Source organism: Caretta caretta, chromosome 3 (assembly GCF_965140235.1).
Source record: "Caretta caretta isolate rCarCar2 chromosome 3, rCarCar1.hap1, whole genome shotgun sequence".
NCBI lineage: Eukaryota > Metazoa > Chordata > Testudines > Cheloniidae > Caretta > Caretta caretta.
The window spans coordinates 210,666,293-210,691,162 of record NC_134208.1 but is presented as its reverse complement, the minus strand read 5'-3'; the positions used below and the strand labels follow the sequence as shown (position 1 = coordinate 210,691,162).

The window sequence follows — 24,870 nt, the reverse complement described above, 5'->3', positions numbered from 1 at the left end:
AGCCTGTTCCAGAGCGTAACTGCCTTGAGCATTAGAGAGTTTTTCCTAGTATCTCACCTAAATCTACCTTGGTGCAGATTAATCCCACTGCTTCTTGTCCTACCGTCAGTGGCCATGGAGAACAATTGATCACCGTCCTCTGTAACAGCCCTTCACATATGTGCAGACTGTCGTCAGGTCCCCCCACTTCAGTCTTCTTTTCTCCCGAGTACACCCCCCCCCAGTCTTTTAACCTTCCCTCAGAGCTCAGGTTTTCTAAACCTCTGTTCGTTTTTACTCTGCTCCTCTGGACTCATTCCCAAAGTGCGGCGCCCAGAACTGGACACGGGACTGCAGCTGAGGCCTCAGCGGTGCTGAGCAGAGTGGGACAGTGACCTCCCTGCCTTATGTACGACACCCCTGTGACGAGCCCCTGGAGTGACATTAGCGGCAGCATCCCATCGCAGCTTGAATAGGCGTCATCAATCAGCTAGAACCCCAACTCCTTCCCAGCGGTACGACCACCTTGCCAGTCCTCCCCCATTCTGTAGCTGAGCATTTGATTTTCCCTTCCTAGGGGAAGTACTTTGCACTTGGCTTCATTGCACCCGGATCCCTTGAAGCCGGGTCATTTCATCCCCCTCCGCTACTGCGTAACGCTCCATTCGGCCCCCAGGGCTTCAGGAGAGCTAGATTAACCACCTGAGCCCCTCGGCCCCGCGTCCGGAGTCCACGATGTGTAGCGAGTAGCGACACACGGGGGGCTGCACGCTGCCCTCCAGCCTCTCACGCGGCTGTCGCACACACCTCGACTGAGGGTGGCAAGCAGCCTGGAAGGTAACCACAGAGGCTTAGCGGGTAACTCACTGTCCCAGCGCTGCCCAGCTGACAGCTTCGGGATGTCTCTGCGTGGTCTGTTTTATCCAGGACTGGCCAATGAGCAGCGCTGAGGTGCACTGGACGACCATGTGTAGCGGGGGAGATGGAGGAGCAGAAAACCTTGCACAGAGCAGGCTGTTAAAATGGCATCCCCAGGCATCCCTCCTGTTTCATGCCAGTGCACGGCCCAATCGTCACACCCCGGCCAAGTTTTCTGCGGCTCCACATGACACGGTATGCAAACGATTGAAAGAGTCAATTTACATCTTTACAAAGTCTGTGCATAACCTCAGGGACTTGGGTGTACGGTCTGCAGATCCTGCCCCAAGCCCTGGGGGGGAGGGGACTGGTGGGGCGGCACAGAACTTGGCAGCTCTAGGGCTGGGCAGGGACAGGGTGGGTGGCTAGGTGGGAGGGTGTCCTAGGGTGGTGGGGGCTAGAAGCTGCCTAGGTTTAGTGGGCGGATGCTGGGGTATCTGGATCAATGGGGGCTAGCTGCAGTCACGGGGTGGCTGTGTAGAGAGGGGGTGCTGGGATGTCTGGGAGAACTGGGGTAGGTGAGTAGTGGGGTGTCTGGGACAGGTGGGGGGGGTGCTGCGATAGGCAGGTGCTGTCTAGGCAGAGAGCTGGGTCCCTCAGCTGGGGAAAGAGGACTTCCCTGGGGCCCCAGGGTGGGGCAGAAAACCACCGCTCCTCATGCCAGAGCCTCCAGCAGCAGGAAGCCAGGGAGAAGCCGCCTGAGGCAGGCTCAACGGTGGCCTCTCACAGCCACAGGTGGAATTGCCGCTTCTGCCCCGTGCAGCCAAATGCCTGCTGTCCCAGCGGGGCTGCAGGTGTGTGAGAGGGGCTGGGAAATTCAGCCTGTGGCCTGAGATGTGCGACGCCTGGCAGCATCGCTCCACACCTGCATGGCAGGTAGGTGGACTGAAGGCTCAAACTGACTTGCCCTCCAACAGAACCGACATCTAAAGACTCAGAACAATTGTTATTTTGGCCAGACACCAGCCCTTCCCGCACAAGTGGGGGGACGGATTTAAATATACCCACACGTGTTATGTGTTATTTACAGGGTGTGCTATTGTATCTGGGCCCCCCCCCTGCCAGGTGCCGTACACACACACACCCCCTCCCTGCCCCAGCGAGCTTCTGAGATAAGCAATGACCAGAGACTGCAGAGAGAGAGCACTTACACTCCTGAAGGTTGAAGTCATTGGGTGCTTTGGCAGACCACAGCCGCATTGTGTTCACGGTGTTGTTCTTGTATCCTGGCACGGGGGTATCATAAGGCATGGCAAGAACTACCTGTAAGAGGAGAATACGTCACTACCAATTAGTGACAGGACGTCCTCAGGGTACAAAATGGGCAAGAAAACAACCCAAACCTAATGTGAGAGAAAGAGAGAGAAGGAACAGCAGAGACATAAAATTCCTGGTTTATTTAAAGATCACGTAAACTAAAATCCATTGGTCGTTACAATGGTCACACTTTATATTATGGGCACATTTATAAATAGTTTATAAAGGGTTAATAAGTGATGAATAGACGTAGCGTGCTCTTATTTCTGTAGCAATAGCATCCAAGCAGCCTGTGTTATAGACAGTAACTAGCACATCAGTAAAAGGTGCAATCGATGATTATAAGCAACCTGTTGACCTTTAGAACTGCTTAACATCTATTAATTATTCATTCACGTGTCATAAATGCACCCTCAGCGGCCATTAAAATCCAAATCATCCTGCAGAATTCAATATAAAATTATATGTCTGCCATAGATGGGTAAATAAAACCCGTTACAGAAAGGCTTTCATTCTCTGTTTCTAAAGCGTGATTCCCCCAGAACCCCATTAGATGTTTATTGAAACGTACTGGTTAAATTCCACAGGGCTTTTACGTAAGGGCTGCACGTGAGCTATTGCGGGTGTAGTAAACTGCAATCACAACTACACCCATCTAGGGCTTGATCCTGCAAAGACAGTTACATGCTTACCTCTAAGCACGTGAGTACAATCCTTTGGGCTCGTATTTAACGTTAAGCATGTGTGTAAGCGCTTGCAGGGTTGGAGGATTTGCAATGGTCTATCCCCCTGTGCTTCCTGGACAGACACTCCAGGAAACATGCGAGTTCCCTTTCCCCTGGCGCAGTGGGTGAGGAAGAGACAGTCAGGGGGAGAGACTGAAGGCTCCCACTACAGCCGCAGAAACAGCTCAGTTGGAGCTGGGAAATCAGAAGGAATCTGAAGGCTTCCCGAGCAGAGATTCCCCGGTCAGCACTAAATTGCCCTAACTCCAATTCCTCTTCCTGAGGCTTAGGAGAGCTCATCAGTAGATCAGCATCTGCATGGCTCAAAACCTGCCAAGCAGCAAACGTGGGGCACATCAGAAAGGAACCAAAATAAGGGATGCGAAGAGCAGCAGGGCATCGAAAAGCAGGCCCCAATCCTGCACAGACTTAACACGTGCTTAGTGTTAATACTGTGAGTAACCCCATTGAAAGGTACGGCACTACGCATGGTAGGGCAGTTCAGCACGGAAATGTTTGCAGGATGGGGGCCGATACGTGGGCGCCCATTGTAACGGAGATGTGCTGTCGGCTGAGAGCTGTATGAATCTGCTCTTCTGAGCATAATGCAGCAGTAACGAGTTATTTGTTTGTATTACAGCGCTGCCTAAGAACCCGGGTCATGGGGCAGGGCCCTGTTGTCTGGACAGGTTACAAAGTCCCTGGGCGCGGAGAGCTCCCTATCGGGTGGTTTCCAGATACACTTCCAAGGGCAGAGCTACAATTTTACTGCAGGGGAGGATACAGTACGAGGAACAGCTTATGTCGAGTGACTGTGCCAGGGACGCATGTTCAAAGTGCTGATCTGTCCTGCACCGTGAGGCTGCAGAAGTGGCAACTTGGGGAGGTGGGCGTGGGATCTGCCAGTCGCAGGCTGGGCTCAGAGTTCTGCCGCATTCTTTGTGCCTCCCGCATGCCATCCCCCGCTGCAGGATAAATTCTCCCTTGCTGACCCTCCACGACCCCCTGGCCCTGGACAACACCTGGCGGATCCCTAGCAGATGTGCAGCAGGGGGAAATTTTTCAGATACCACGTTTTTTCCACTGAAAAATGCAGGTTCTGGTCGACGGAAACATCTTGCGAATTCACATCGAATTCGCCGATTTATTTGGTCCGGGGAAATGAAACTCACCTCTCCCCACCCCCAAAGGCTTGGATTTTTTAATTTAAAATGACTTTTTGTTTCCAATTTCACTTCACTTTTATTTTTTTTTAAAGTTTTAAAAAACTCTAAAGCCAAACAAAACACTCCATACGCCCAGAGACTTTTTTTCCCCATTTTTCGGGTTGGCCGTGCACCGAAGCTCACCTAAAGAAACCAGTTCTTCGCGCAGCTCTCATTAGACACCAGTGGGCTTGCGTAAGTGAAACAGAGGGACGATCCAAAGGCAACGGGGGGCCCAGCTGGGCCCAATTTGTCCCGCAGAAACTCAACTGCTGGTGATGCTGCGCGAGACGGGAAGACGACTGCCTGATTCTTTTCTGCTGTGCTCCTTGCGTTGTCACTGATGCCCGGGCAAAGGGCTCCCTGCCTGGCTGCACAGTCCTAGCGGATCAGAACCGGAGCATTCTGAACCCAGTTGGCCCAGCTGTAAATGACAGCCCCAGGCCCAAGAGGGTGGAGACCCAGCCCCAAGCGCTCGAACATCACGGGTCAAGCCCCTCATCAACCATAGGCCTGGCTTACACATCATGAGGTTGTAAATATAATACACTTGGGGCTCTTCTGCCTTATTTGCCTTCTGGTATTTGAGCCTTCAGAATTCATATTTTCAAGCTTTTCCCCACTCCCATGAGGATTAGACACTTACTGCTTTTTTAAATGAAAACTAGGAGTCTCTCAGAACCAGCTGACTCCAGGAGCTGGGGCTTTAATGAAAGCACCAAATTTCCTGAGCCTCGCAATCAAATGGAAAGCGTGGTCACGTGGACAGCCCAGGAGGAGTTTGTGGGGCTGGCAGTTACAACAAACAGCCTTTTACCTGCAAGCGGAGCAAGTTTCCCACAGAAGCCCATGAGAGACCATGAACAGGGAGTTCTGGGGGCTCGGCTACGGAAAGGGTGGGCGGCGGTTGGTGTGCTAGGCTGAGAGGGGAGCCCTGGGGTCCATTCCCTGTCCTTGCGTGACCTTGGACAAGTCACTTAGTCTCTTGGTCCCTTAGTTCCCACCTGTACCACGGGGATAAATCCCCTGAAGATCATGAGCTGCTCTGCTGCTCTCAGGTAGAGACCTGAGCTAAACAGACTGGGATGGCGGGTGTTTATTTCCACCCACACATCACATTCCCCTGCAACGTATGCCGCTGGGTGACCCAGCCGCTGGCTCCTCCCAATTTACCAGCAGAGACCTAGAGCGCAGCGATGCTGCTGTGAGAATGAGCAGCATCCACAGCCAGAACAGAAAGGGCTCATTCGGAACTCACATCGGTTAGTATGTTAACCCTATCTTCTAGATGAGGAAACTGAGGCACAGAGAGATCAACTGACTAGCCCACGCTCACACCGGGAATTGTGGCAGACATACAGAACCCAGGTCTCCCTGTTCCCAGCCTTACCCACCTGAGCATCTTCCCTCTTGTCTAGGGAGCGTGTACTAGAGGACAGGCTCTTGTCCAGCAGGTGGTAGGTAAACAGTATGGGCGGAAGACTCACCTTCTCTCCTGTTGGGTGCCTCTCTGGGAAAGCACCCAGGACTATATGCAATAATCACTGTTATCTGGCAACTTCTGGATTAAAAGACCAGATCTTAGAAATTCACACTTATTAAAACACCCTGAAATCAAATGTTTCAATCCAGATGTGAAATTCTGGACCACTGAAGTCAATGGCAGTTTTGCCATTGACTTCAATGGGGCCAGGACTCTACCCCAATGTTACAGTCTTTGCTTCACTCTTTTCATAGAGCTACTCTCACTTCCATTAGTGCCACTCAGGGTTCAGGGCCCAAATGTGCTAGGTGCTGTACAAAACACAGGATAAAAGAATCATAGAATATCAGGGTTGGAAGGAACCTCAGGAGGTCACGAAGTCTAAGCCCCTGCTCAAAGCAGGACCAATCCCCAATTTTTGCCCCAGATCCCTAAACGGCCCCCTCGAGGATTGAACTCACAACCCTGGGTTTAGCAGGCCAATGCTCAAACCACTGAGCTATCCCTCCCCCACAACATAGCCAGCAACATATCCAGCAACTGCAATAACGATGAACTAATCTTCTCCACCCAAACCTTCCGGACTATCCAAAGACACCACTCTTTCTCAAGAGCCACAGAGTAAATCTCATACAAAATCTCCACACACACTGGCTTTGAGATATACATAGCCAGAATAAAAGGGAGGAAGATTTGCCCCAAAATTGAGGGAAGAAAAATAAACCACCCACCATGAGTCTAAATCTCCACCAACCTGCACTGGCGTAAATCTGGAGTAGCTCCACTGAAGTGTGTAAGTAAAGGGAGAACTGGGCCCTGAACAGTTTGATGCTACGTAGGTTACTGCACCCTGCCCGATTTGTCTTGGCAAACGATCATCGTGTGAAAGCGTAGGCAGTTTGGTTTAGAGTTGGCAAAGCTGGGAGTGTGGCTGGGATCACGTTTTTAACGGGAGACCAGCTTCAAACTTAGTTCTGGACAGACCAGGGTCCCTCCCTCGTCGCATCTGGGCACGTCACTACCATTCCCAAAGTGAGTGGGGATCTTTATACCTGAGTATCAATCCACTTCACGCCCTCCGCAGCGTGCTCCACTCGGCCATAGAAATGCACAGGAAGCATATACTCAGGGCGGGCTTTTTCCCAGGGGTTGCCATAGCGCAGCCAATCATCAGCTTCCTCCACCTGAAACATACCAACCATAGAAGATTATTCTAGCTGTGGCCAAACTGGGTCTCTGCTAAGAAGGAGATTCTTTTAATCGGCATTTTAGAAAACTAAAAAAACCCCCAAGCTTTAAAAAAAAGGAGTTTTAAAAAGAGACACATGAACCTCCCTGTATTTTCCACTGCATGCATCCGATGGAGTGAGCTGTAGCTCACGAAAGCTTCTGCTCAAATAAATCGGTTAGTCTCTAAGGTGCCACAAGTCCTCCTGTTCTTTTCATGAACCTCCCTGAAACCCTAACCATTAATGGCCGGATTCCCCACCGGTGCAAATCGGGGCACTCCACGGACGGCATGGAGCTGTCCCAGTTCACATCAGCTGCTTGTTGTGCCTCCTTGATTCGCCTGCCAAACGTGCACAGCTGAGAGTAAAAAGACGGGGCTCTGTCCACCCCGCAGACGCCGCCAGCGATCTGAACGCCAGTCAAGCACGTCCTTTGCTCATGAACCGTCATCCGTAGCCAAAATTCTACAGCTTGTTCGGTGCTCAGGCCAGCAAAGAAACCAGCTCTTTCTCCCATAACTGGGCTGGCTTTTGCAGAGCTAGCGTGAGTAAGAATGAATGACACCGTCACGTGGGTCCGTAAGGCAAGCGGCTGTCTGTCGGAATACACAGAGGGACCGGCCCGGCACTGGCAACCTGGAGAGCCGGGCTCCGTTCCCAGCTCTGCCACAGATGCCACGTGTGACCTCGGACAACTCACTTCATCTGCCTGGGCCTCAGTTCTCCACCCTCGGTCTAGTCAGATTGCAAGCTCTGCGTGGCAGGGACGACCTCTCCCTACGTGTCTGCAGAGCACTGTGCACAAAGGGGCCCCGCTCTCCGTTGGGCGCGACAATACCAGCCATGATCGATTGTCAGAACAATCAAAGGGAACGGTGGAAACCAAACGCTGAACTCCCTCAGCGACAGACCTGCCAGCCATCGACAATCTTCTGATTAAATATGCCAAATTCATATCGGATCCCGTAGCCATAGGCTGCCAGCCCCAGCGTCGCCATGGAGTCGAGGAAGCAAGCTGGAACATGAAAGCGAAAGGACCCTCTTAGGAGCAGGTTTGCAGAAACTCAGCCAGGAGACCTGGGCCTGTGTCCACATCTCAGCCATGTGACTGGCTTGGGGCTACGGGCCCGAGACAGCCGGTAGCTTTTCCTTCCTGGGACTTGAAATTTTTCAAAAATAGTGCACAACCAAAGGGCCAAGGGGGGTGTTGGGAATTTCTACCCGACTTTGGATTAGGCTGTGCCCCAGTCCCCAGGAGTAGCTGCCCTGACCTCAGAGAGCATGGTGGCACTCGGGGGGCGGGAGGGAGAGGAAGGGGCAGAATCTGACCCCTGTTGGGCTCCATTGGTGAGGGCAGGGGGGCCGAGATTGATCCGTTCTCCAAGGAGCTTATGTGGAGGGAGGGAACGGATGGATTTGTTGGGAGAATGGATGGGGTGTTTGTACAAACATGTGCACCTGGTAGGGGGTGGGATTGATGGATTTGGGGGAGCTGTTTCAGGAGCACCCACTTTGTATTTTTATGCCACCCATGCACTATTGTTTCTTTGGTTCTTTGCCAAACACCTGTAGGCAAGTCTGGCTGGGCCCCAGCTTCCCCTCCTGCGTCTCATCAGAAAGATGTATGCTAGAGGCTATCTGAGCTCTGCTGTCGTCTTCCAAGGGGACGCAGGGAGGTGGAACTGGAAGCTAGAGTAGGAGCTGGGGGCATTTTCCCATGCTCCCGGTGGGGGCAGTGACCTGAGCCTTGGGCATGATGCAGAAAGGGGATACTGATTCCAGCTGTGCCTTCCCGGGGCACGCTAGGGCTTGCTAGCTATTGTTTATAAAGTGACGCCAAGTGTGATTTTTACTAGTGTCCACAGCACTAGTAAGTGCGTGTCAGGACTCCGTGGCTAACAACCAGCCCTAAGCTGGACGGGAGCAGTGAGATCTGGTCTTGACACAGGGCTACAGGGTGCTGAACAGTGATGGGGATGGTCCCGGGGCAAAGAACAGTTCAACAGCCCTATCTCAATGTGAGTTCAGCACAGCTGTGGCCAAAATGGACCCAGCACGGCCTGGCAGGGGTCAAGCTGTTTTATAAACCAGTTAAAACCAAGTCTTTGTCCCGGGCTCTACCTGAGCTAAAGCAGGGCTTTCATCTTCCCACGGCTGCTCTTTGACTATTAGCGGTAAATATGCCCAATGGCCTGTGATGGGACACTGGATAGGGTGGGATCTGAGTTACTACAGAGAACTCTTTCCTGGGTGTCTGGCTGGTGAGTCTTGCCCATATGCTCAGGGTTTAGCTGATCGCCATATTTGGGGTCAGGAAGGAATTTCCCTCCAGGGCAGATTGGCAGAGGCCCTGAGGGTTTTTCGCCTTCCTCTGCAGCATGGGGCACAGGTCACTTGCTGGAGGATTCTCAGAGCCTTGAAATCTTTAAACCACGAGTTGAGGACTTCAATAGCTCAGACATAGGTTAGGGGTTTGTCTCAGGAGTGGGTGGGTGAGATTCTGTGGCCTGCATTGTGCAGCAGGTCAGACTAGACCAGTGGTTCCCACACTCGTTCCGCCGCTTGTTCGGGAAAGCCCCTGGCGGGCCGGGCCGGTTTGTTTACCTGCCGCGTCCGGAGGTTTGGCCGATCGCGGCTCCCAGTGGCTGCGGTTCGCTGCTCCAGGCCAATGGGAGCTGCTGGAACCGGCACGGGCTGAGGGACGTACTGGCCGCCACTTCCAGCAGCTCCCATTGGCCTGGAGCAGCGAACCACGGCCACTGGGAGCCGCGATCGGCCAAACCTGTGGTCGCGGCAGGTAAACAAACCGGCCTGGCCCGGCCCGCCAGGGGCTTTCCCTGCGCAAGCGGCAGAACGAGTTTGGGAACCACTGGATTAGACGATCATAATGTCCCGATCTCAAAGTCTATGAGCAGCAACGCAAGGTAGACTGACCCCTAGCATGTCAACCAGCACGTCACGTAACCTCGCTGCAGCAGGCCGAGATGACACACTAGCTAAAATGACGGCAGATGCTGGCACCTTGTCTACACTAGAGCTGCACCCGTGTTAGCAAGGGTGACAAATTTTAGGGGGGAAAAGGCTACTGTAGCCAAGGCCTTGGGCCTCCTCCAGTGCTAGCCCAGACGTGTTAGCAGCCAGCTTGGTCAGCTGTGCCTAAACCATGCATGGCCACAGTCATCAGAGGAAGTTAATTGCCCTTTGTAGAGGGGGGCTAATTAAGGAGCACAGGGGCCAGCACTGCCAAGCAGCCAAGCCTTGCCAAGGGTATCACTGGGAATACAAAGAACAGGGGCATTACCTGCCAGGCGACCCAGCCCTCCATTACCCAGGCCAGCATCTTCTTCAATCTCTTCCAGCTCCTCCAAGTCCAGACCCAGCTGTTGAGAAAGCGGCAACTTCAGCACCAGGGCATCACCCCCACAGAGCCCTGAGGCATGTTTCCCTGCAGCCCTCCGAAGGAGAGAAACACACCCAGGCTCCCCCCCGCTCCCACAGCAATCTAATTCCTCGGACAAATGACCCTATCCCACTGCCAACGTCGTTTTTATTAGGATCTGCAGGTTTCCTTAGCTACATCAAACACCAAACGCTTCTTGGCTGGCAACCCTCAAAAGTATAAAGACCTCTAATCTGGGAAGGGATGGCAATCAGCCAGTCACAGTACAAATCATCACTGCTGGTTTATTTGCCTAACGATTTGAGGATGCGCCTTCTTTCCAGGGTTAATAACTGTACCTTGAGCCTCGAAGGATTCTGGGGCCCAGGGGTTTCTTATCCCAGAATATGGTTAATGCCAAGTTCACGGGTTGACCTTGCAAGTTATTCCTGCTATGCTGAAATGTCCCCCAGTGTTCTGGCTCAGAACTTCCCAGCAACAAAGGCTGCTTCAGCTTCTGACCTTCCAAAACCTGTCCCCTGACCTACCCCCAGCAACAGTCTCTCCTTCCCCCACCATCTCCACAGCCACTCAGGAAGGCCAAGCCTCCACTCCCATCACCAAAACTAATGCCTAGGGCTGGCTGAAAATTTCAAAGATAACCTTTTCCCACTGGAAAATGGGGTTTTGTCAACATTGAAATTTTCGGTGGGAAAAGATCAATTTCGGCAGAATTTTCCATTGGGAAAAATGGAAACAAACTGCTCCATTTCAGATCTGCACTAATCTCTGCATCTACCAGAGTGCATCATGGGAGATGTAGTCCAATGGGGGAGCAAGGCCCACAAGAGAGACTGGGAGCAAAAAGGACTCAGAACTACAACTCCTAGGAGGCAACAGAGCAGGCTCAGGGGGATGCAGAGATTAACGTGGACCTGAAACAAAGCACTTTGTTTCTGAATTGAGATTTTTCCAGAACTTTCTATTCCATCAGAAGTTTCAATATTTCAAATCGGGATGAAAACAAATGTTGAACTATTGGGAATTTCCTGCAGGACAGAAATCCTGGTTTTCCATCATCTCTTCTAATTCCACTTTAAATTCACTTTACATCTGAGGATAGCTGGTTACCAAGAGCAGAGTGGGATCAGAAGCTGAGGCTGCCATGTTTGCTGTCCAAGTACGGAGGAGCAGTTCTGGGTGTGATTATTTTACCAAAATAATCCCGTGCGTGGAGGCAGTTATACTGGCACAAAGGTGCCTTACACTGGTTTAGCTTATTCCCCTTCCCGTACCGGGATAGCTGCACTGCTCTAAAGCACTTTTATACCGGTATAAAGTCTGTGTCCACACTAGGGAACTGACACCATGTTAGCTACACCAGCATTGTTAAAGCAGCACAACCGGAGTGTGTTGACAATGCCTTGGTTGACCTAAAAGGCTTTTCTTCCTCTAAAGGGATGTGAATGGTGCGGATGGGAGGGAAAGAACTACTTAATTACACATTTCCCCACAAAACCCTGTCTGCCTTTCCTATTACCGATGTAACAGCAACTCCACGTAGCAGTTCCCGAGTCTTGCACTTTATTTAGCCCAGAATTTGTTTTTTATTTCTAAACAGGGAGCACCACTAAGTTACCGTTTAAATACAGAAATAGCTCACGGATATAATGAACTACTTGTCAGCTAAGGATCTCAGAGCCCTTACCAGGGAGGAAGTGGTTAGACTGCTAGGCTAGGACTCAGGGGACCTGGGATCTTTTCCCAGCTCCATCACTGACCTTGGGCAAGTCACTCCAACTCCCCATGCCTCAGTTTCCCATCTGTTAGAAGAGGATGATAATACTTCCCTTAGGGGAGCATTATGTGTGTTAATTAGCAATTGTCAGTAGATTGCTTTAAATAGTAAAATGCCAAGTATTAACAAACATTCAGCCTCTGCACTATTATGCCCACTATTATGCTGTCACCCACCATTTATGGTGAGTGACAGCAATGGAGAACTTTAGCATTGGTCAGAGACACTTACCAACATGTGGTTTTTGGACAAGTCCAAGTAGGTAATTTTGGGTGCGATTTATTTTCTTTTACCAATATAATTATGCCAATACAACCCCTAGTGTGGACACCACTACGCCCCACAAAGGCATGCAGCTAACCCCTAGAAGCACATTTATACCAGTATAACGGCGTCCACACAAGAGGGATTGTTCAGGTACAGTCATATCGGAATAGTTACAGCAGTGCAACTTGTGTGTGTAGATGCGGTCTAACTGTCTTCTCCTTCGGCCCAGAGATGGATTGTTCAACATCTCTCCAAGTCACCCTACCTCGGCTGGTTGGGTTTAATTTCCAGGTGGCTTTACTGAGCCGCAGTTGTGAGCAAAGGCCAGGTAGCAAAAGGAGACTGAAGGCCTATGTGATAAGGCCCTGACCCTGGAACGACCTCTGTGTGGGCAGAGCCCCAGTGGGGCTCAGGGCAAGTGCAGGGCCATGTGCAGGATCGGGGCTTAAGTCCCCTATTACTCACAGAGGATGCTACAGTATGAAGAGGTTTCAAGTTTATTCCTCACGGACCCGACTCCCATTGCAATGTATTGTGTTACCGGCCGCCTGTGCATCGCACACTGCAGACGGATCCTGCAGCAACCGGTTTCCACGACAAAAGCTTTGTTATGATCAACAAACTCTGAAACAAAAATATGCCCAAGCCAAGCCCAGCCTCTTGAATCTTTAACAAGCTGGATGATACACATATACATTTCAAGCTATTAGAATTGCTTCAAGGACAGAGGGATACTGGGGCCTCTGCCAAAGTAACTGGCTTTCATGAGTCACGGCACTTTCAAGGGAGTAATAACATTAGACCAAACGTGGGTAGATTAGATGGACACTTCAGGATGCTGTAAAATTAATTAGCTTTGCGCAAGCCGTTTGCTTTGGTTACCGATGGCAAAAGGGGGAGGAATTAAAGAGAGAGAGTGAGCGCACTGATGCTGATAAGACACGGACCACATGTGTAGGTTACATCCCCATTCCTGATTCTCCATTTGTTCTGTCTGCTTAGGCTGTAAGCTCTGGAGGGCAGGGTCACGCGCTGCCCTGGTCCATGACAGGATACAGAACAATGACGAGCCACCTGGGTTTGCATTTCCCTGCCTGCCCCTGTGTTTTGACAGATTCCTGCCCAGTTCCCCCTCCACACAAGTTCTCTTCTGGCAGAGGCAACCTGGTGGGAGCCTGACTGGAGCTGGGCAGGGATTCAGGACACAGGAATGACAGACTCATAGAAGCGTGGGGCTGGAAGAGCCCATCTCGTCCAGCCCCCTGCACTGGGGCAGGGCTCAGTAAACCGACACCCTCCCTGTCAGGGGTCAGTGTAAAGCAGTCAGTCTTCAAATGGAAAGCGAGTCTGTTACAGAAGCACTGCATAACTGTGGGAGCGGGTGAGAGGAGGGGCTGCTCCATTTTTCTTCTCTTACGATGCTTCCAGTCCCAAGGAGGCCATGCTTTGCACAGGGCCGCACCACGCCCGGATCACAAACACTTCGTAACAAGCTACCACAACGTGTAGGCTCTACCGCCCAGATTCCCAGAGGTATTCAGGCTCTGAACGAACACTGAAATCAGTGGCAGCTAAACGGAGGGTCTGGGCCTACCGCCCAGGAGCAGGCTGCAGAAGTGTCTGGGCTCTGCAGGCCAGCTCCAACACCCACCGAACTCAGGAGAAAGCCTCCCAGTGGGGCCTCAAACCTTGGGCCTGAGTCTCCTCTCACTCACACTGGTGTAAAGTACAGGTAAATACACTGAGGCCAATGGAATTACACTGGTGTAAACGAGAGGCCTCAGCTCCCTCTGATCAATGGCTTCATGCATACAAGAGCCCCCGCTGGGTGGTGGATGTTTTGGCTTTAGACAGACTCTTCAGAGTGACCTAGATAGTAACTGGTGCACAGTCCCAGGCAAAAGCCCTGAAGCAGGACATTTAAACAGGAACGATACTTTTATACTGGCCTAGTACATCAGTGTAAGGGACAGAAAGCTTTTGAATGGGATTGTCACAGGGCAAGCTGGCCCTTTAAGAATGCTGGGGCTCCGCCTCACCTGTGCCAGGTGTAGCTAGGGTTACCAATTCTGATTGGACGTATTCCTCAAGGTTTCATCACATGGCATAATCTTTAATTAAAAGGTTAATCTTTAATTCCTGGGGACTCCAGGATAATCCTGGAGGGTTGGCAATCCTAGAACCTCCCCAGGTGAAGGGAGTGAGTCCAAGGGTCATGTGATGGGAGCATGGGATTCGGAGCCAGGCCTACTGCAGGACATACGGGCAGCCTGGGTTCAGAGACTGACTTTTGTGAGCTCCCAGGCAGCAGGCCTGGGTGAAGGCAACACCTTGAAGAGGCCTGGTTTTCAGGCCAGGGTGACAAAAACTATGAGTTCGTAGGAGAAGATTTTACCACAGAAACCGCATCATGCTACACTTGCCACGACAGGCCCTGATCTTCCGAGCTGCATTCGCGTGAATAACGTTTTGTTGTGGTGTCCCATTGACTGCACTGGCCTTCATTGAAATATTTCTGTTTCCAATTTTTTAGCTAATTTTTTCATCAGAATATCAACCTTTAACCAACTTCCCCTCCACCCTCAAAAGTATGGACATTTTAATGAGAAGATTTTCATTTTTCTGACAAGTTATGGAGCTGGTTGAAAACTGAAAAGATTTGACCAACTTTTGAAAAATCAATTAAAAAAAAAATCATGAAAATTGTCATTCACATTTCACTGCTTTGACCAGCTCTACGTCGGACTAAACGAGCATGCTTGTAATGAAGCACGTCTAAACATTTCACCCTGTCGCATGCAAAGTGCTCAATGCCTTGCAAGATCAAGCCCCGAACCATTAGCCAGCTGCATCCCTGAAATGGATGGGTGTTGTGCCACTGTCTTCAGTCACGGCTTCCTCAGACCCTGTGAGTCCCAACTGATGCTAGGAGAAAATGGGGAAGGGAGCTGGTTGGAAAGTGGGCTTTTTTCTGGGGAAACGTTGACAAAAATGAAAACACACGTACTTTTTGTTGCATTTTCTACAGAAAACTGACTTTTCAGTGACAAACAAAGCTTTTTTCTTTTTAAACCAAAACCTGAAATATTTCTACTAGGAAATGCCGCAGTGGTGCCTCATGGGAGTTGTGGGAAAAGCCTCTCATGTTCCCATTCGTCTCCTAGGCTCGGCTCCCTGGTCAGACTACATTTCCCATTATGCACCGTGATCTCTCCCACGGGTGATAGGAGGCAGTTGCATCATGGTAATCCTTAGCTATAGTGCATTTTGGGAAATGTGTCTGGGTGGGGAGCAAAGCCCACAGAGGAGAATGGGGACATGAGAAAACCGAACTACAACTCCCAGAAGGAAATACTTTCATTTACAGGAGTTTGGCTTTTTGATGAAAAAAATCAAAAATTTCCACAGAAAGCAGACATGGCTTAAAAAAATTAGTTTTGTCAAAATCAATTTTCTTTCTAAACAAATTTTGGCAAAAAAGTTTTGCCCAACTCTAACCAGGACTTGCCAGAGAAATTTACCTGGTAAATGGCTTCATCACAGACATTCTGCATACCCAGGTTCACCATTGTATTCTGCAGGGTGCGGCCCATGTAGAATTCCAGAGACAGGTAATAAATACGCTGGTGGAATACATCAAAAGGACAGAAGGAAGAAAATTAATTTTACTTCTCAGGCTGAGACTTTGCAACACAAAGGGGGCTGAATATGAAGGTGAAATTTACACATATTCTATGAAGAAAAACTAATGCTAATGCACAATTAAGACTGCAAAAATGCAATCAGGTCCGTTGAGAGACATACTGCCTCTTGTTCCAGGACATGTGAACAGTGAGGACAATTAGCACTGGAACAAGTTACAAAGGGCTGTGATGGAGTTTCCAACTCTGGCAATTTTTAAATCCAGATTGGATGTTTTTCAAAAAGCTCTGCTCTAGGAATTGCTCTGGGGATGTTCTCTGGCCTGTGTTAGACAGGAGGTCAGGCTAGATGGTCACGATAGTCCCTTCTGGCCTTGGAATCTGTGAATCTTTCTGTTTCTGAATCCATGCTTTCTCTCTCAGTAGCTATTCTGTCTTTGAGCCAAGTACTGATCCTTCCTCACAAGGATGTCTGAGCAATGTGCAGAGAGGGACATACTCCACCAGACCCCGGGAATGGGAACCCTCCCCCCGTTCTTGCCCCTCAGGTCTAAAGAGTGGGGTTTGTATTTCACATGGAGGGACTGTATCCTCCCCTATACCCAACAGCAGCAGGGTAGTATCCTTTGCCAGAAAACACCCTCCCCCGCCCCCCCTTGTTAGCAGATGTTGATCCCGCTGGGGAATGTTAAGTGGGTTCTGCTGACTCAGGCTCATTATCCTACTCAGATATGAGAGAGGTGGGAGTGACACTCAGGAGTGGAGTTAAGTGACACGACCTCATCTCGCCCTAGGAGCAGCCAAGCCTGGGAAGAAGATCTGCCCTGAATTTTGCGTGATCTTTGTTCTTATTTCCTTGTTAATAAAGCCAGTCCCTGGTCAGCCATTAAGTGCAGGCTGTTTTAGAGCAGGCTGGAAAAGCTATAAAGATATCATTAATTTTATTAGTTATTGGTGTGAGAGCACCCATGACTCCCACACTGCATACGTGCCCCATGTCATGTTCCTGTGTGGCTTGCTTTGCCTTTTGAAGAACAGTTTCTGAAGTACGTCCTACCAGCAATGTCCCCCATATGTTCCTCCCCAAAAGGAGGCATGCAGCCACCAAGCAGTCCCTCCTAACACAATACACTTCATTGTAAAGAAGGTTCACGTTAGGTCTCTCTGCGCTCAGAAGCGATTCTCAACTTGCCTCGCTTCAGGACAGCACTAGAGCTGGGGAAGGAATTGTTTTCCCTTTTCCGCACTGGGACAAAACAAGACCCTTGGAAGGTTTTTTTGAGAGAGAGCAAGCATGCCCCTGGGATGTGGGAGGCTCACGTTCACGTCCCTGGTCTGAACCAGGCAAGCCCAGCCTTGAACCTGGGTTCCAGTCCTGAACCTGGGTTCCAGTCCAAGTGCACTGACCACTAGGCTATTGGCGATTCTAGGGTGGGTCTCTCTCTCTCCAGTTTTGATCGGGAATTCCATCCTCGGTCTAAGAAATCTTTCCCAAAAATTGGATTGAAACTGGCACATTCCCGCAGAAAGTTTCACTTTCATTGGATTGACATTTTCTGACCAAAGAGTTCCATCCAAAAACTCCTGCCTGGCTCTAGTGAACACGCGCTTGTTAACCCCTTGAAATCAGTTCAAGCGACGTGACAGGGAGGCTTTCATGAATTGTGGCCCGGCCACCTGTTGCGTAACATGGATCACGTTTTGTTTGCCAGAGAGATTCTTGTGAGGAACTTGTCAGCGGAGCGCCCCTGTGCCTATCTCGGCCCAGAGCGTGACTTTCCTACAGCAGCTGTCATTTTCTGATAAGATTGTTTCCCCAGTTAACTTAGAACGCAAGTGATCGGGGAGGCCTGGCGGCGTATTTACACACCAGTTCTTCACAGTACAGTGCTGCCTTTTTGCAGCTGAAATGCCACGCCCAGGCCCTGTCGCATAAGATTCCTAATTGTATTCATCAACGTGGGCTGGATCCAAAGTCAATGGGAGTCTTCAACAGGCTTTGGATCAGGCCCTATGCCATGCACTATTTCCTAGTATGACGGTCACCCCTGCTGAGAAGCGTGGAAACGAACCAGTGCCACGCTGATCACCCACTATGAGATTCTGGGAACAAAAGGAAAGTGCCGTGACTGGGTATCGCTCAGTAAATACGGACTCAACTTTCCACAACCATTTTCAGCAACGCACATCCCTCTGGGGCTCTTATGGAGGGCTGGAATTTTAAATGAATCCCATCTTCCAGGAGACTTGGCTTGCTGAGGCAGATTAGGGCTGGGAAAATGTCATGGCTGGAAATCAGGGAGAGTCAAGTGTTATTGACGGGGGGTTTTGGTTACAGAAGGCCATGGGGTGAATTCCATCCTAAACAGATCCACCCAACTGTTCTGTTTCAGAAATCCATTTCACACAGTGAACAGGAAACTTGAATTATTGATCCAGTTGGTACTTCAAACCACCCTTAATTTTGAGACTGTGGCATTATTTTAAGTATCACTTGTCTTTCTACACCATCACTGCAAGCATACAAGAGCCATGGGGATTTATGGGTTAAACAGCCCCACTTGTCTGATCCGCACAGTGCAACAATATTAACTAATATCTGATAGGGACATAAACACGGTAACAAAAAGTTATGTGGGGAGACATTCCCCTCAGCTCCCTGAGTCTGGCTGTAGCAAATGGCTTTATCCAAGCCCATTTTCTCACTGGACAAATATTTGATCAGCATCTGTCCTATGGTTCATTTCTTCCCTAGAAAACACTAAGTTAAGGAAGTAGGATAAGCAATAACATTGGTTAGTTCCCTCCCACTCTGACTTTAATACGTTTCATTCCTTTAAAATAAGCAACTGGTACACACCCCTGGGGTTGCTGTTATATTCTTCCCAGCAAGTATAATATGCCTAAGGAGGAACTCTTGTTTGGGGAGACCATCCTAGTTTTAAAAGAGCCATATTTTGAAGTGTGATGCATGCTAAATAAAGCCCATTTGTAGGATTCATATCAGGATGTGAGTGACTCAAACAGTAAGAAGAAGTGGGCCACACAGAACCAAACCATTCCTTTTACAGCACTAGGAAACTGTCCTGCAAGAAAACCAGGATGTATGAATCAAGGTTCACATTCTCAGCTTGTGCACAGCAGCTGAGAATCTGGCCTCAAATTCCTATGTTAAACCGACACTGTTCAAGGCAAATTTGACTTAAATTTGAGGTTCCGTAAAAGCTTACAAAACTTTAGACACGTTTCCATTAATTTTTGTTCATTACAATAGAAACAATTTTCTTTTAAATAGATACCTATTTCTCTGCACTTTTGGCATCTCAAACATTACAGCACTCGGTTAGTATGAGAACTTGACAGTGAAATCGATTAGAAACTGTCTAGTAGAAGAAGTGAAACAGAGTCGCCCATTTCCATTGGCCAAGCTGAGCGGAATTAAAAGTGTCAAAAGGCACAGAGAAGAGTTCTTTAATGTTCTCAATTTTAATAGTCTTCTGCAGCTTCCCATATCACTGCATGCCTTGATTTTACTAAGCTGAGAGTAAATATGAGTGCGATGTTTTAAATCTTTCTTCAGACACTTTTCCCTGTATGCCTCCTAGCGAGCCTCTGTCCAGCCTAGTTTTTGAGTGTGCCAAGTGATGTGATCCATCGCCTGCAAAACACTCTCTCCTTCCTTGTATCTTCCTGGATTAGGAGGAAGGATGGTGCATATTTGCTCTTCTGTATTAGGGGCAGAAAAGGTACTTTAAGACAGAAAACATGGAATGTTCTCTTCATCTAAATCTCTATTGGGCACATATTATAAATGAAACAAACACAGGGTCCTGCGACAGTCCCTGGTCCAACGCCCACTGACGTCTATAGCGACGTCTATGTGAAAGACCTTTGTGGGCATAGCAAAGGCAGTGGTTAAAGTATGACTTGTTGGGGGGAGGAGAGGAGGGTGTCACATTTCTATCCCGGCAAAATCTCTAAAGTAGCTACAGTAATAGCAGCATAACAATGCTCTCGGCAACATGTCTTCTTTCACTCGCCGAACTGGTCCAGGAGATAACAGAAAAGGAACTTTTCTGACAGCATAAACTGCGTTTACGGTAGCAGGCTTTGCAGGTATAGTTATTCTGGCAAACTCTTCTAGAGCCTGCCTGGCCTATGGAAGCCTTTCGGAGCTCCCCGAGATCAACAGAAGCACTGGCCTTTAATCCGCGCTGAGGATTTGAGCTGACAAGTTTTACATTTCCTGATTTTTGTAACACAGCTGTTCTGCTGTGATGTGTCGGCAAGTAGTAGTCACAGCTGCATCCTTGTACCGCTCTCTCTTCCCTGTTCCCCAAAAGAACTACACAAGCATTGGTCCCCCCTGCAAGGATGCAGGAGACAACCTGCTGAACTGGGTGAAATTCTCTGGCCTGTTATATGGATCAGATGAGACCTGTGAATCTAGGACAGCCTCATGACTTGGCACATTTAAAGTCACACACGGAACAACCCTCCTCTGACAAGGGGATAGACTAGATCAGCATTTCTCAAACTGGGGCCCGAGGACCCTTGGTGGTCCCTGAGGGTATTCCAGGGGGTCCGCAGGCCCCACTGATCAACTCCTCCCCCTCCCCTTATCTCCTGGAGGCTACTGAAGCCAAACCAGGAGATTTTAGGCGCTAAAAGTCCGGCAGTGGAATGGGGCTAAGGCAGGCTCCCTACCTGCCTTGGCTCTGTGCCGATCCTGGAAGCGGCCAGCATGTCCCTTCAGCCAACCCCCTGCCCCACCCCAGAGCCCGCACCCAAACTCCCTCCCAGAGCCTGCACTCCGCACCCCCTCCCGCACCCGAACTCCCTGCCAGAGCCCGACCCCGCACCCCCTCCCGCACCCCAACCCCCTGCCCCAGCCTGGTGAAAATGAGTGAGGATGGGAGAGAGCCAGTGACAGAGGGAGGGGGAATGGAGTCGGGGTGAGGCCTGGGGATGAGCAGGGGGGCTTGGAGACCCCCAAAATGTTTACAATCAAAATGGGGGTCCTCGGGTTGCTAAAGTTTGAGAAGGGCTGGACTAGATGAGCCGACAGCTCTTTTGAGGAACAATTCTAGGACACCGCCTTCCTCCCATGCCACCTTCTGCTTCCCTCCCAGTTGCGGTCACTCCCTTTCCCAGCAGATTGCTTCCTTACCGCAGTAGCGACCCCCAGACCTGCCAGGAACACGCAGCCCTTCGGCCACCACCCGTCACCTTGACTTCAGGGATGCTGGACCCGCTGGGAAGTCGCAGGTTTGCCCTGCCCGGGCTTCAGAAACCTCTGCCAGGAGCCTAAGCGCTGCAAACCCCAACTGCGGCTCACGCCAGCGTCCCGCCGGACTGAGGGCGGGGTGCCCAGCTCCCTGACGGCAGGACACCCCCGCTCCGGCCACTGGATCCCGGGGCAGCCCCCGCCCCGCACGGAGCCCGCACGGAGCCCTACCGGCTGCGGGCGGAGCTGCAGGGCGGGACGGGCGCTTTGAACCCGGCCGGGAGCGGGGCGGGAGGACGCCGGGCTCAGGCGGGGTGACCGCACCGCCCGCTCTTGTAGCCCCGTCCCCCAGCTCCGGGCCCCCCGCCAGCCCCCCGGGGGGCCCTACCTTGGGGTCGCGCTCGTAGTAGCGTTGCTGGGTGCGGATCCAGCGCCCCACCAGCTGGTCCCGCACCGCGTGCGCCAGGGCGAAGAAGTAGTCGCGGGGGGTGGCCACGTTGCGGTCCTTGACCAGCGTGAAGTGCAGATGCCGGTTGAAGCTTTTCCGCACCTCGGCCACGTCGCCCAGCCCCGCGATGCCCCGCACGCTGATCTGCTTCCTCTTCTCGCTGTCGCTGCGGGGCGCCGCCATGGCCGGGGCCGGAGGCTGCGGGGCTCGTTCGGGGCTGCGGGGCCGGGGCTCGCTCGGGCCGGAGGCTGCGGGGCCGGGGGCTCGCTCGGGGCTGCGGGGCCGGAGGCTGCGGGGCCGGGGGCTCGCTCGGGGCTGGAGGCTGCGGGGCCCGCTCGGGGCTGCGGGGCCGGAGACTGCGGGGCCGGGGGCTCGCTCGGGGCTGCGGGGCTCGCTCGGGCCGGAGGCTGCGGGGCCGGGGCTCGCTCGGGGCTGCGGGGCCGGAGGCTGCGGGGCCGGGGGCTCGCTCGGGGCTGCGGGGCTCGCTCGGGCCGGGGGCTGCGGGGCCGGGGCTCGCTCGGGGCTGCGGGGCCGGGGGCTCGCTCGGGGCTGCTGGGCTCGCTCGGGCCGGAGGCTGCGGGGCCGGGGCTCGCTCGGGGCTGCGGGGCCGGAGGCTGCGGGGCCGGGGGCTCGCTCGGGGCTGCGGGGCTCGCTCGGGCCGGGGGCTGCGGGGCTGGGGCTCGCTCGGGGCTGCGGGGCTCGCTCGGGCCGGAGGCTGCGGGGCCGGGGGCTGCGGGGCTCGCTCGGGCCGGAGGCTGCGGCGCCGGGGCTCGCTCGGGGCTGCGCGGAGCTCGGCCGGCGCCGGCTGCTGCAGTGGGGATCGCGGCGCCTGCGCGCCCGCCAAGCCGGGGGTGGGGGGAGCTCTGCAGCCTGGCCGCGAGCCCGGCGAGCCCAGCGCGGCTCGCAGGCGCCGCGCTCCGCCCCCGGCTCCCCCTCGCCGGGGCCTGCAGCTCCGGCCCGGACCCGCCTGCGCCCCCCACGCGGGCTCCCCCCGGCACCAAAATCCGAGCTCGCCAGGCCCGCACGGGGTTTAAGGGCTGGTCCCCGGCGCGCACCACCCAAAGGCAGCCCCCCCCCAGCAAGCGCCTCCCCCCAGCATCCTCCAGCCCGAGGCGGGGCCCCCCAGCGAGCGGGGCCCCCACACCCACCAGCTCGAGGCAGAGCCGCCCCCCCCCCGCGAGCAGGGTGCCTCACACCCCCAGCTCGAGGCAGAGCCCCCCCCCCGCGAGCAGGGTGCCTGACACCCCCAGCCCGAGGCAGAGCCCTTCCCCCCCCCCGCGAGCAGGGTGCCTGACACCCCCAGCCCGAGGCAGAGCCCCCCCCCCCCCCGCGAGCAGGGTGCCTGACACCCCCAGCCCGAGGCAGAGCCCCCCCCCGCGGGCAGGGTGCCTGACACCCCCAGCTCGAGGCAGAGCCCCCCCCCCCGCGAGCAGGGTGCCTGACACCCCCAGCTCGAGGCAGAGCCCCCCCCCCCCGCGAGCAGGGTGCCTCACACCCCCAGCCCGAGGCAGAGCCGCCCCCCCCCCGCGAGCAGGGTGCCTGACACCCCCAGCTCGAGGCAGAGCCCCCCCCCCCGCGAGCAGGGTGCCTGACACCCCCAGCTCGAGGCAGAGCCCCCCCCCCCCGCGAGCAGGGTGCCTGACACCCCCAGCCCGAGGCAGAGCCCTTCCCCCCCCCCCGCGAGCAGGGTGCCTGACACCCCCAGCTCGAGGCAGAGCCCCCCCCACGCGAGCAGGGTGCCTGACACCCCCAGCTCGAGGCAGAGCCCTTCCCCCCCCCACGAGCAGGGTGCCTGACACCCCCAGCTCGAGGCAGAGCCCCCCCCCCCGCGAGCAGGGTGCCTGACACCCCCAGCTCGAGGCAGAGCCCTTCCCCCCCCCCCCCCGCGAGCAGGGTGTCTCAAGCTGGGCACCCACCCGCCCTAGCCCTAGAAAACACAGCCTGCGAGGTGCGGCGCTATTTGGATAGAAAGGGGCCGCAAGCTCGTCGGCCTTTCCCCGCACCCCGGGCTTCCTTATTCCTCAACCCTGGCGCAGAGGGTGCGTCAGGCCAGGCTGGAGTAGCCGCAAGAGCAGCTATTTCAGAAGGGCATAGCCCCCCCCGCTTTCCCTCACTAGCTCCCAGTCTCCTTGACCAGCCAGTCCCAGCCTCCCCTCCCACCAGCTCCTAGGCCCAGCTGCCTTCCCCAACCAAGTGGGAGTGTGTCTTTCTCAAGCCCCACCATCCTCCAGTCCCACTCTACTCCTTTCCCTCTCCCCAGCCCCTGGTCCAGCCCTTGTCCCTCTCTGACTTCCTCCTCCCTGGTGCCTGGCTGCCAGCAGAGGAGAGGGATCACAGAGCATTAGAGAGGCTCCCTGCTCTTATTTCTGGTGCCGGGCCCCAGTTCAAAGCAGCTGGGAGCAGGAATTACAGGGAAAGCCCAGTTTTGACCTAGCAGCCTGGGCTGGAGGGAGAACACTCAGTTGCTCTGTGGGGATGGCACACAGGCAGTCCAGCCATGGCTAAGAGTAACGAGGAGACGAAGCATGGCCAGTTGTCTGTGGAAATGGTGCATACGCAGTGTGGTTAACACTAGGAGCCGTGAAGGGATGGAGCATGCTCAGTGAGGATGGAAGCTTTGGAGACTTCTAGCTGCTAAAATCTAAGATGTCTCTACTGAGCAGATACAAATGGAGATTTTTCAGAAGTCTGTAAATTGGCCAAATCTGAGCAGTTCTTCATAGGGATGGCAAAAAGGCACAACCCTGAAATAAAGGCCCCTCCCTGCCCTATGTCAAGTCCTTGTCCGAAAGCATGGGATTGCTGGAGATTCTGAAAGAAAAGGTCACCAGGGTTTGGTTTTTTTAAGTTGCAAAACGTTTTCCCCTAACCTTGTTCTCAGAAACCATGGAATAGTTTGGCTGAAATTAAAACTATAAATACATAATTCAGTTTCAGACAGACAAGCAGCATGGAAAATTTCAGCCCAAATAGTTAAAGTTTGGCAAAGTAATTAGCAATCAAATACATGGTCTTAAAATTGGAAGTGTTGGGCAACCTTTATTAATAGACACTGCTACCAGCCCCTATAATATTAAAGGCAAAGGAATTGCCAGAGTGGGATCCATCTAGTTCAGTGTCCTCTATGACAGTGTCTAGCATCAGTTGCTTCAGAGAAAGATGAAAGACGCTCCAGTAGACGCACATCATAACCCACAGGGAAATGGTCTTCCTAAGCCTTGACAGTTAGTAGATGACTTATGGCAATGAAGCCAAGCCCAACCCTTCTTAAGGTAAGCCCATCAGTATGATCCTGGTCAAAACAAAGAGCTGGA

The 24,870-nt window shown here is 52.8% G+C and overlaps 1 protein-coding gene across 2 annotated transcripts in view; it reads right to left on the bottom strand.

Moving 5' to 3' along the window:
* The window catches only part of PYGB (glycogen phosphorylase B), a 41,967-nt gene extending 20,145 nt beyond the window's left edge, over positions 1-21,822 (bottom strand). Inside the window, exons 1-6 of one of the 2 annotated variants that reach the window (XM_048842256.2) lie at positions 21,497-21,822; positions 15,762-15,863; positions 10,098-10,176; positions 7,708-7,811; positions 6,620-6,751; positions 2,049-2,160 (exon numbers count right to left, since the gene is read on the bottom strand). In XM_048842256.2, the coding sequence (XP_048698213.1) occupies positions 2,049-2,160; positions 6,620-6,751; positions 7,708-7,811; positions 10,098-10,176; positions 15,762-15,863; positions 21,497-21,739 (772 nt within the window). In that variant the 5' untranslated portion in view covers positions 21,740-21,822. Of the gene's footprint in view, positions 1-2,048; positions 2,161-6,619; positions 6,752-7,707; positions 7,812-10,097; positions 10,177-15,761; positions 15,864-21,051; positions 21,291-21,496 lie in introns of those variants that run through there. The other variant, XM_048842258.2, reaches the window with a different exon arrangement.
* Positions 21,823-24,870: the final 3,048 nt, after the last annotated feature.